Source organism: Centruroides sculpturatus, unplaced genomic scaffold (genome assembly GCF_000671375.1).
Source record: "Centruroides sculpturatus isolate CEXI.00-Female unplaced genomic scaffold, Cexi_2.0 scaffold263, whole genome shotgun sequence".
Taxonomy (NCBI): Eukaryota; Metazoa; Arthropoda; class Arachnida; order Scorpiones; family Buthidae; genus Centruroides; species Centruroides sculpturatus.
In genome coordinates, this window is record NW_019384587.1 from 715,987 (window position 1) to 729,024 (window position 13,038).

A 13,038-nucleotide genomic window follows, 5' to 3' on the forward strand; every position below is an offset into this window, starting at 1 on the left:
AAATATGCTTAATTAGCAGAGATTAGCATAAGAATTTAGTATACTAGAATTTATATTGATTTTAACTGGAAATAACAGTAATTGGAATTTATTGGCAATGTTACTAATTAATGTGTATTAGTATTATCATTTATACATCTATAATTTTAATCCTCTTAATGTATACAAAGATATAATTTGATTTATATAAAGTATATTTGGAAACACTTGATATAAATATTGATGCAGCCAAAAGTACATAAATCAACTAAATAAAGATGAAAAAAATGTCACACTTAATAGTGTTTGAGCAACAAATAAATAAACATCAATTTAATTTACGAAAAAAATCAACTTACATTATCAATAATAATAATGTAACTAGAACTACTTAAATTCAAATAATTCATTAATTGAATTTAAGTCGAAATCATTTGTATTGAGTAGAAAAGGATAGTACAGTGGTGCCTCGTATAACGTACTTAATCCGTTCCAGGTGCACGTCCATTATACGAAACGCATTTTCCCATAGAAATACATGTTAAAACATATAATTCGTTCCGCAGCATAAAATAATCGTACTGTATCATAAAAAATGAAAATGGAGCAGACACCAATTATGCCGGGTAGTCAGATGTTGTGAGGAGGAGGTGGAAGAACACTTTCTTTACATATTCATATAGATACAGACTTTTTACACGTTGCAGCGGGTCTTTTTTTATTGTTTTTTAATCGGAGTCAGATTCAGAAGAGGCTACCGGAACTTGCAGGGTCAACTTCTCTTGTTTCATGCTTTGTTTTTTGTCCGCTGGCTTCTTGAAAAACATGACCAAGGTGGTCTGTTTTTCTTTCTTCTTTAACACCTGTCGGAAATGACGGACAAAGGTGTCATCGTAGAGATCATTGATCCTGTTGGCCTCAGCTCTGTTTGGATAATGAGTGTTGGTAAACTCCTGAACCTCTCCCCATTCGACAAGAAAGTTTTTGTCAACTTTCACTCCTGATGATTTCTTGCTTTGTTTCAATTGAAATCACCTTTCTGTTTTTTTAGAAGCCATGATGCATTATAAATGACTTAACTTGCCAGATTATATGATACGAATAATTCTTTATTAATTAAGATCACTAAACACTTCTACGAGCTACTCTCGCTCCGTTTGTTTTTTACAACCTCTTTTCGTCCCGCCACCTCGGCATCTACACAATTACATTTCGTTTATTTGAATCGTCAACATATACTGTATTACATTACATTTAATGTTTATTTAAATCATCAACATATATTACATTACATTTCTACTTCAGATATACTAATAATACATTCTAATAATACTAATATATCCTAAAAATAGCAGATTGTCATTGGCAACGGCAAAAGAGTGGAAACATCATTCGCACTTGTTCGAAGAAAGTCCATTGTTCGTCTCACGTAACTGCCGAACGGAAAGTCCGTTGTTCGCGTCACGTAACGGTCAAACAAAGTCCGTTATTCGAGGCGTACGTTATACGAGGCACCACTGTATATTTAATTTTGTACTTAACTTCTTACAAACTTTGCTCTTATTTTTGATTTCTGATTATAAAATGTTTGAAAACTTGCTATAAGTTGTCCTGAATGAACAAATGATGTGTAATATTGTTAACGACTCAGCAGTGACCAACGGATATATCCATCAACAGCGATTGTGTGGCAGTGGTGAACAACGGATATCACCAAAAGAAAATTCACATAAAAACAGGAATTATGTAACAATAAAAAAAGACATTTCTTTATTAGATGTAGCTGTTTACAAAATCTTTTTCCAAAATGGTAATGAGAGAAGATGAGTGGGAAAATACTTAAAAAATTTTCCATGTTTATTCTCTACTATATAGGGATAGCACCATATCTGACTAACCCACTTGCTGAACTATAAAAATAAAATTTTGTATATTCAAGAGAGATGACAATAAACTTACTATTAACCTGTTATATTATAAACTGTATAACATGTACAGGGTTCTTCTCAAATTTCTTTTAAATTCCATGACTTTGTACAAATTCCCCTACCTTCACATCCCTTACAATATGACACATTAACAAAATAAAATGTCACTTGACTTACTATACACATACACTATCGATTTTCTCCAACTTTTTAACTGGTTATTTTTTCTAATCAATGAATTGGTAAAATTAAAATAAAGAATTATGGCATGTCTTCTCTACATAAAACTAAAATATTTTATCCTGTTATTAACTCATAACTCTAAAATTTCATGGCTTTGAAAAATGCCATTAATTATTATTAAAAAATTCTGTATAATTCATGTATAAAATTTTAAAGTATAAATTTATCCTTTAATGAATTTTCCAAGCTTTATAAACTGGAAAAAAGTTTCAGAAATAGTTTTGTTATGCAACCATAATTATTAAAATGAAAAAGAACTTAACAAAAAATTAATAATAATAATAATCATCATTTTTGGTTAAGTTATTTTTCATCAATTCATTAACAGCTGCCTTCAAATTGAAAGTGTAAATTGTGAGAGTTAAAAATTTTTATCATCATTAGATTGAAAGAAAAATTGAATACTTTCGTAAGTTGCATTGTACCACAATACTTCTTGCTGTTTGCAGACAGCTAAAATTGGTCAGCAAACAAAATCAACAAGGCAACCAAGGAAACAAATTCCCTGACTTTTTCTGAACACTAATAAAAATCCCCAACTTTCACTGATTTCCTGACTTTCCAGGTGCACAGGAACCCTGTACATAACTGTCACAGATGATAAACATATTTGAAACTAAATAATTATCTCAAACTTCCAATTATTTAATTCATTAGAGACAAGAAGCTTACTACTATATATCTAAAACTTAGAAAGTTGCTAATGTAGCAGTGAATAAACTATTGAATTATAATATTGAAAACTATAGTTGGTTATGCATTGTCTCTGACTGACATGGTTTTTCGGGTTTGCTTTGAGTGTCTAACACACACATACACAGAATATAGGCCCACTTTCTATAGAAAAATCTCAGGAGGCACTCTAATTGCCTACGTGTTGCATTGCCTTATTCCGTCAATCGATCCAAAGTTTCTAATTATCTCAATCCTCAAAATAAAGTTTTAAACCAAAGGAGAACATTCCAAATAGTTATAATTTTCCAGTACTAAATCTTGGGATTATTCATAGTTAATTAAATTGCAATAGGCCAATCAGTGTCTTGTTAAGTGTTCCATTTTTGCCTCTTGTGCAAATTTGTGAAGTGTGGAGTATTATTTTATATCAGTAAATGTTAAAAACATGGTTGAATTAGGGTTTATGTTTTTTTTTTTTTTGGGTGTGTGTGTAAGATGGTGACGATTGAACTTTTAGGCTTCTGGCAGACCGAATGCATTATTTCATACTCAAAAGGCATAAAGCGTGCAATTGGAATTGCATGCTTTATGCCTTTTGAGTCCCAACGTATTCCATAACCCTGCTGGTACGCTAGGTACTAAAATAATACATGCTAATGACATGCAAACTAGTAGTATATAGTTTATTTTCATCTGTCTACTGGTCAAGTTTAGTTTGAATGTTCTTTGTCACAGATATTTGCTTAATTAGGGTTGCATAATGGAAACAATAAAAATAAAATTGTTGCCAAAACCTTGAAGATCATGTTAGAATCTCTTAGGTCATGTGCAAGCTGGGGGGTTGCTTGTTACTGGTAAACCAGTAACAAGCGACCTACAGCTTTGACCATCAGCATGACCCATATATATACTTTTATTCTAGCAATTTTCTATAAGACCTTCATGTAACCTGCTCCACCCTAAATCCCACATGTGGAAGCAGCCAATGCTCCATTGGTGCGATTTGTTACAGTATCAAAACCTAAAATGCAAAAATTTAGCCAAAACTAATGTTCGTTTTATGTTATGACCATTTAAAGGTGAAGAAATTGTATGAAAAACTAGGTAAAGGAAGCAAATGCAGTGCTTGGGCCTTGGTGCCAATGCACTTGATGTCTCTGGTACAAATGCATAAAATGGCGTTTTTTTCACAGAATTCTGTGAAGTTACATAAATATACTTTTCAATAGTGTTGAAGTGAAACTAAGGCCAAGACTCCACTAGCATAAAAACAGACGTAAAAACCTTTGCTGTAAAAGCTTTTAATTAATCACGTGACCTATTTGCATTTGGATTGTGGTGGAAGTCCGGCTAGTAAAGTTTTTACGGTGACGGTACTATCGAAGTTATAAAGACAATGATTATATTCTAAGAGTTTTTTCTGTACTGTAATTACAAATGAAGTAAAAATAATATATTTACTTTCATATATTAACTTTTATCATATTATTAATTAAGATAATATACAGCACTTATAAGCTTATCTTTTTTATTATGTACTCCTCTAAATTGAAGGATTTTCCTTTGGCCGTCCATATTGTGTATTTTAGGTATCCATTATTATAATTGGGATACTTCTTGTCATAGATACACAAATACTTTCGATAAATCTTTCCAGATCAATTCTAGAGTAGCCACGAGGGAACATACACAAAAGCTTGTTTTCCGCCATTTTTGCACCGTGACACAATGACCTAGATTTCACTGACTTCTGATTGGTGGGTGGTACCGTTTTATGGCTGTATTCACATTGACAGCTTTTACGACCTGCTCAGGTGTAAAATATGGTCACGTGATTAAAAGCTTTTATGGCAAGGGGTTTTACACCCATTTTTACACTAGTAGAGTCTTGGCCTAAGCCAAGGCTGTTGGCAGTCCCCATTAAGAAGAGACTACAAAAAGTTTTGAAAAAAGTAATGTGGAAGTGTCCACTGGAAGTGAGATTTCTATCACAAGTTCAGTTGAGGTGGTGCTTAAGGTCTGGAGTACTCCCTCAATACCAAATTTTGTTATTTTAAAATAAATATAAATGTAATAATGCAAATCGCACAACTTCAATTTGTTAAGGTTAGGAAACTAAAGTTATTCTAAGGTAATTGAGTAACATTCTCCGAAAAACGATAGGGCATGTTCCTCTCGCCCTCCCAAATCTGCCTCAAGTGGCACCCACATTCTCAAAATTCTGGACATGCCACCGAATTTGGTAGTTCGCAAACAAGAGTAGAATAGTTTAGTCAGAAAGTTTAATGGCTGTATTGACACCAACAATTAAGAGTTGGTTGTGAATAAGTTGAGTAATGGCCATAAGCAAACAGGTGAGACAGGTTTTCGCTTGCATTGCACCAATTTATCAAAGTTGTGTGTTCTTGCATCTGCATAAAAGAAAGTCAGGTCTTAAAAGTGGCTCACAATCCTCTCAAAAGTATCTATTAAGAGAAGATTTTGTAATTTACAACAAGAAAAGGTACATTTATAATAATTTTATAATGGACAAATTTGTGGTTACTCAAAATTGTTTGAGTGGAGATTTCATGGTGACTAGATTAAATAGAGAGGTTTTGTTGCCCATTGGTAGCAGGCACGTGTGAAGTTAAGTACACAGGTATACCCAAATGCATGCACGAAAAAACTAGATTGGCATTTATTGCCTCCCATTTCTTTTGCCAAATTGTCATTCTGTTCTAAGGTCTAGCTCAACTTCTCAGTATTTTTTTTTTCCTACTGCTCCTAATCAGGAGTCATGGCAGTCAGAGACTAGGGTTTCTCAAAGGGATCCCAGTTGATTTTTTAACCCAGGAAATCCTGCAAATTTCTTAAAAATTCACTTTTTTATTATTTTGTGTTTAGGTTGAGGAAATTTTGCAAATAGAAATTATAATTAACTCAAACTGTCAGAATACATTTGTACAGGTATACCTCGCCTTACGTCGGTAATTGGTTCCAGGAAAACGACGTAAGTCGAATTTACTTGTCTCCGAATCTACTTGTCACTAGGCTAAACCATAAATTACCATTTCCGGTTCTGTATTTTATTTATTAATGCATTTTTAATAATATATAATTAATAAGAATCTATTTTAAGCTTACAAACAAATAAATTTTAGTTTTTAATAGTACAGAAAAAAGTAATCTAAATTTACGAATGCATGTACTGTAAATACAGTACATACTTGTAAATGTATATATTTTAATATGATTTTATGTGCTTTAAACGCTTTTCTAGTGATATTACGTCTTCAATATTTGTGGCGGACAGACGTAAAGTCGAATAAAATGACTTAAACTTGATTTTTATTTTTCCATATACTTTTTTGACAAACGACGTATAGTCGGGAATGACGTAACTCGAAACGACGTAAGTCGAGGTATACCTGTATTTATTCATTTTAAACCTACTTATTAGATTTTTTAAATTTTTGCTTGTTATGGCATGTCACAAATGGTCAATAATCAGTATGTAGCTTATTTGTGGCAGGACTCTCAAAATTCTTTACCTGTAATATCTGGAATAATTGTGCTTATGCTGTTTTAATTTTTAATCATGCCCAGTAGCTTCAATAACTGCATAATGCCAAGTTGTGCAAATTGGGCAAGGATACAAACGAATATGAAGTCTGCATGAATGAATTTTTTCATCATAACCTGATTATTACAGACAAATGAACTGCCGAATTATTGGGCTATGATGTTTCTATTAAAGCAGTCGAGGGAGACAAATCAAGAATACTAGAGAACAAAAGAAGTACTACAATCTCAAACAAACTCGAAATCTTTCAGGATACAGGTGAAAAACACAATATTTGTCTTCTGTTAAATGCTTTAAACACGATTCCACTCACATCAATTGAATCAGAAAGGGCATTCTCGGTAGCAAGACTTTTCATTACTAAAATAAGAATTCGATTGACTATCTTTGCTTTTTAAAATATTTTGTATTATATTTTATTTAAAAAACGAAAATTTCCCTCTAACTGTAAGTTAGAAGTTTGATCTAAGTTCATTTTTTTTTAATTTTTAACTCAATTCCAAGCATTTTTTGTTGTTGTTGTATGCAGTTTCCAGCAAACTTTAATTAATTTTTTCTATTTGTGAAAATTTCTACATAATTCAAAGGTGATTTTTAATATATATCTTACACGGCATTATTAATATGATTTTGGAGGTTGCAGAATGTATTAAATTACTTTAGAAAACAAAAAATAATTATATTTGATTTCATGATATTTTGTATATCTTAAAAATAATTTAATCTTAAAAATAATTTTGTCCCGGGATCCCAGGAAACAGTTCACTTTTATCCTGGAATACCAGGAAATGAGAAACCCTAGAGACCAATTATATATATATATATATATATATATATACATACATACACAGGAGTCAGAGTTGCAGATTTTTGGGGGCAATTTCACTGCCCCAAACACCCGAAGTAATTCTAAAAATCATTTTCTTAGGTAGTGTGCAAAATTTCAAGATTTTTTATAAAGTGGTTGTTGAAATATAAGCAATTGAAAAGTGCAAATATTGTCAAAAAAGCCATATTTTCTTGTTCTTTTTTTTCATCTGGCACTGCAGACACTTGTAGAGAAACTACTACTACCGGTCTAGAAAGCTCAAATTTTATGGCTTAATTTTATGCTCGTAAGGATAAAATTGCACGGAAACAAATGAATTTTATTCAAAATGTTACTTGGAAGCATTGGTCAGTGGTGCATTTCTTGTCTTTACTTGGCAAAATTTTATTACATCAAAATTTGACAATTTAGATGACAGTCAAAGTTTTTCTATCTCAGATGTTTTTGTTTGGTATATGGCACAAGAACCACATTTCTGCTGACTATATTCTACTCTGTTTCCTTACATTTAAGATCCAAATTTCCCATAAGCAAGAATGGTACCCAAGATGCATTGTTTGTATTTTTTGGATCTACCTAATTACACGAAACATATTCTTACAACAAGATTGCCTTTACTTCAAACTGGCAACTACTAAATGATTTTGTGCAGCAATGCGCACCTATTAAAAATCTGTTGAGAACAAATTCTTGGTATTACATCATCATCCTAGTTATAACTAACTAACATTTAAAACAAATCTCAGTCATTTGATTTTTTCCAAATGTAAATTTTAATGTAGTTCTTTTGACAGATGATCAAATGTACAGGTGATTAGAACGTGTTGTGACTGTTTGTTCAATACTCAAACAAAAATGCATAGATTCGTTCGTATCTACATTAGGAGTTTCATAAAAGTACCGGAAGATCATAATTTCAGCGTTTGCATTTGGACTGTTAACTCTTTCTCGGGACCATTTCCATTATAAAAAAAAAATTAGTACAGTAGAGTCCCGAAAACTCGGCCTAATGTAGACCAAAGGGTGGCCGAGTTTGTGAAAATGCCGGGTTATCGGGATGGGGTTAAAAAAGAATAAGTATGAGTGTTTCCTTAGAAAATACTGTACTGTACTTGTATGTATTGTTTGCTTGAAAATACAACAGAGAATAAACTGCCCAAATACCCTTAAACAAAGGAAAAGTACATACTTTATGAAGGCCTTTACTACATAAAAATGAAAATTAATGAATACACAGTGTACAGTAATTTACCTGATAAGACAGACATCAGAAAAATACTTTAAGAGGCATAAAGCTGCCTATAATGAAAACTAACTAGGGGGTTTTTCACCCTGCCAGGGTGTGGCTGAGTTATCCGGACTCTACTGTACCAAAACTTGCCACTATGGCACTTTTGGTGCTCATGCAATACAACACTTGTGCTATATAGTCTGTAGAGATGCTGGAATACTGCTCAACATGGTACCTGTTCTGAAGGCATGTTTGATGGCCAACCAGTGACTATGCTTTTTGCATGCAGTGTGATACTGTCTTTCAGGAATGCAAAATTTAGAACATACTCTCTCTGTATGTGAGGACAGTTAAAGAGTGTTTTGTTATTATTATTCTATTATTTTTTACAAAATGTATGTGTCTCGAAATTCCTCCATATCAGATTTGGCTGCATTTGAGCTGCTAAATTCTCTGTAGATAGCACTAAATAGAGGTACTTTAATTATGACCATCCGATACAATAAGCTTTATATCTTTTGAAACCTTGATTTTTTTTGTGCAACCTCAAGTGTGACAATATCTGTGACATTAATCTTAAGGCATTGTTAGCTAACATGATACATATGGAGAAATCAATTCAAACACCACAGATACTGAAATAGTATTTAAAAATACAGTATTAATTTTTGGCATATTTACTTGAGCATAGTTTCAAAAATAGCCCAAAATTGTATAGATTCATATAGCTGAATTAATTTTGCCACTTGTCGGAAATGATGTGGCTGTTGCAAAACAAAAACAAATCAAGATTTCGCCAGACCAGATTACCCTCTGTGGCACAATTATCACAGTGTCTGTGTGGATGAGACTGGTCGGCCTCATCCGCTGTTCACGGAATCCAAAGACATGCACTTGCAGTTACAGGCGGTCACTGGACATTCTGAGTGATCTCTGTAATAGAAATATAAAATATATAAGTATATTTGTCGTTTCACAATTGCAAAAAATTTCTCTCACTAACATAAACCATTCCATAATGTGAGCAGAGTGTCCGCCGTGTCGACAGGACTGACACCACGTGAACCAACTCGAAAATTTGGATAGCTTCTTATCCTTCATTTCTGAAAATAAATGGATTAGCTTCTCTATTCTAAGAGTCAACATATGCAAATTTTCACTGCAACTTAAAATATGATGTGTTTGTTGAGGAACAGTATGTCAAATAAAAGCGAATTACCTATTTTTCCATCTGTAGTTCTCCTCCAACAACTACCCGATGGAGTACCCATGTTTGTCAGGCAGAGAGCACAGCGTGGCAACGGTTTTCTGCATCCCGGACAACAACTTGTCTGAAAAAGAATTCCGATGGTTCAAATTTTTAACAACATAAATGGGTGGAAAAAGTTTCTCTCACCTTGGATTTGTTTGCGGCTGGGATTGCCAACCGTGCCAGGGGACGTGAACAATGACCCTGACCCAACATCTGCAGGTAGCTCGAGACTGACTTGCCGCAAAAATTGCAGCTGACGAACACATGCGGCGGCGGCTTACTAGAGGGATTGGCTTTATACCATTCTATGTCAAATACGGCCCTAAAACAAACAAATTAAGATTTAAATTAAAACTTACCGGGAACATTTTATGGGAATTCTACCTGCCGTATACCTCTGGTGCCACAGTCGCCATCTGTCGAGGAGTTGCTGGTAACTTTCCACCCAAGACTGCGCCCTCTGATCCTGGCTCAAATTACTGGGCATAGTGTGCAAAATTACCAAACTGGCCGTCTGCACATCTCCGGTGAGATCCACATATTTTTGAATGAGAGGAAGGCAATCCACTGTCAATCCTGAGAAATAATAATGTATTATATATACTAATAGAAATTTTGAGAAGGAAGAAATGATGATACCAACCTGTTAACAATATGCCATCTAAGTATCCTTTTTCTGTCATTGTTTCCGTTAATTTGGTTAAAAATTCCATTAACTGAAATTACAAAATTTTATTTTACTTGAAAATATAACTTTGACAGAGCTGTTAACTTCATTTCCAATTAAGAAATATCATCAGTATAAATGGAGAATATTACTAGGTGGAGGTTGAAAAACAAATTATGCTGCAATGATAGTTATTGCAGCAGTGTTTACTTGGTTGGCAATTTCACCCATTGTTGTTTTTGTAACCATGCCTAACAAAATTACAATCCTGTCAAGTGTGAATTTTTTATCTATATTAGTGTGTGTGAAGCAAACTCTGAGTTGAGTTTCTGTTCCAAGTTGTGGAATGACAAACTGATGTCCATGATAGGGAGTCAGGGAAGGAAGTTTGAACTTGACAATGCCTTGCAAACAAGTTGACACAATTTCTGCAGTCAGCTCTTTACACCACTGCGGGTTCCCAAAAGGCTCGATGAATGGGGTCTGCCTTAACATTCTTGCAACTCTACCACAAGGAAGGGGAAGGTTATCTTGACACCTATCACAGAAGTGCAGTCCAAACAATGGATAATAGATACTCTGTTGTCATGCAAACTCTGGGCAACTGTGTCAAGACTCCTCTATGGTACCAAAACAAATGTGCACAAAGGGTAATACAGAACAACATGAACATCAGGTGTCCTCCATGATAACAGTACGAATTGCTTCAACAATTTGGATGGACGTTGGTACCAAGTGAATTTAATCTGTTCACCTGAATGTAAGTATGGTTGGAAAGCAGTTGAAGACTATTGTGCCACCTGGATTTATCCTCTCTTCATAAAAGGCTGGTGCCCACATTACAGCAAGTTTGAAGTTATGTACATAGTAATACTACTTCTCCAATGTTGTACAAAATTAACTGACAGTGTTATACAATGGTAATTTCTTTAAGCATTAACCAGTGATATTTTAGAATCTCCTTAAGCAATTTTATTATATTGCTGCATAAGGTACGGTACTCCCATACTTATTATCAGGGTAATTTTTAGACTTATGACAAATATTTTCTAGGTTAGGTTCCTAAGGTTATTTTGGATCAAACACTAACAAAAAGTGGTGTACACTTCAATGTACTTAATACATTAGACTCATTTATCTGCTAGCTACTGCTTACAAGGGAGGGTTTTCTCATATTGGTCTTACATATTAATAAAATATATATTGTTTGATAGAGGAAAAAATAAGGCCCACATTTATTCTGTCAGATCAGCTGTTCATTAAAAATACGGTTCTAAAATGTTGTAATGTAATTCATATAGAAATATTGCACCAATGGCACAGTGGTAGCATTGTGGACAGACTGGGAATATCAAGGAAGTGAAATGCTGAAGGCTTTTACTTTTATGGTTTAATGTAAATGTGAAAAAAAAAAATACAATGTTTAAGACTAATTAATTTTTTACAATGAGCACATGAAATGAAAGCATTTCTATCACAATCTTCTAATGAATGCTTTATGTCAATAACATTATGAGTTTCTCTAATGTTCTCTTCTGTCATGCATACATTAATGTGTGTTTAAAAATAGAAGCACTTAATTGGTTATATGTAAATGCCCAGTCTGGCCATTGCGCCATTGGTGTAATATTTCCATATAAATTACATTACAACATTTTAGAACCCTGCTTTATGTAACCAGATGACCTGATAGATAAAATACACATAATCAGTTTGTCTTTTTATTAAGGATGCACCGATTAAGCGGTAAGTAATCGGTAATCGGCCATTTTCCCGATTAATCGGTTTCGATAATCGGCCAATTTTACATTTTGGTATTTTTGTTAGAATGTTACGTACAGTACAATGTTAGTAATAAAAACTAATAAATTTCTGTTATATATTTATTATTTATTACATGACAAACTGAATATTAAAAAAATTTTACAATTCAAATTATTCCTTTTATCGATACATATTATAAGTATAATATAACGTATAATATAAAGTTTAAACTTTACATAAGAAAAAGTATTGAATAGGTTAAGAAGAAAAATTAAATTTTTATTTGTTTCATAAGTTTAAAGTTTAAACATATAAAACAAATAAAAATTTAATATTTAAACTGTAAAACCCTTAAATTGTAATGCAAAAACATGAGAATTTCATCATTTTCAGGGCATAACCTATTTTTTGCCGGCTCATAAATGTTACCTCCAGTGCTGAAAATTTTTTCACTTTCAATGGAAGATGCTGAGGCACTTAAATATTTCATAGCTATTTTGCTCAAATTAGGGATAAATGTAAATATGTTTCTAATTCTTGATCGAAACGTTTGTTCGTCTCTTTCGTTTTTTTTTTTTTTTTTTAAAAACATGCTATTCTTCATTCTTTCGTTTACCAGAAGCTAATTCATCAAATAAATCAGAAAAACTTAGAAATTCACCTCCATCTTGATCACCTCCAGAAGTAGAAGCTTCAGAATTTAATTCTTATTGAGATTTCCTCTAGCATATCCTCTTTTTGAAATTTCATTTTGAATCTAATAAAAATGACAAGCATAAAGACTTGTTTTCTATATATGCTGAAAATCTTTTTTTATTGGATTTTCTAGTTCTTCTGTTGTGGTATTAATGCCACTAAAGGAACTACTGATCTTTGCTTTTGATAAGAATAATTTCAGAGTCTCT

The 13,038-nt window shown here is 32.9% G+C and overlaps 1 protein-coding gene across 1 annotated transcript in view; it reads right to left on the minus strand.

The window, feature by feature from the left end:
- Positions 1-8,933: 8,933 nt before the first annotated feature.
- Positions 8,934-13,038, minus strand: part of LOC111624668 (GATOR complex protein MIOS-B-like) — a 42,153-nt gene continuing 38,048 nt past the window's right edge. The window contains exons 23-28 of the mRNA XM_023367580.1: positions 10,346-10,418; positions 10,098-10,278; positions 9,847-10,024; positions 9,670-9,781; positions 9,454-9,553; positions 8,934-9,383 (exon numbers count right to left, since the gene is read on the minus strand). Coding sequence (XP_023223348.1) covers positions 9,311-9,383; positions 9,454-9,553; positions 9,670-9,781; positions 9,847-10,024; positions 10,098-10,278; positions 10,346-10,418 — 717 coding nt within the window. The 3' untranslated portion in view covers positions 8,934-9,310. The remainder of the gene's footprint in view (positions 9,384-9,453; positions 9,554-9,669; positions 9,782-9,846; positions 10,025-10,097; positions 10,279-10,345; positions 10,419-13,038) is intronic.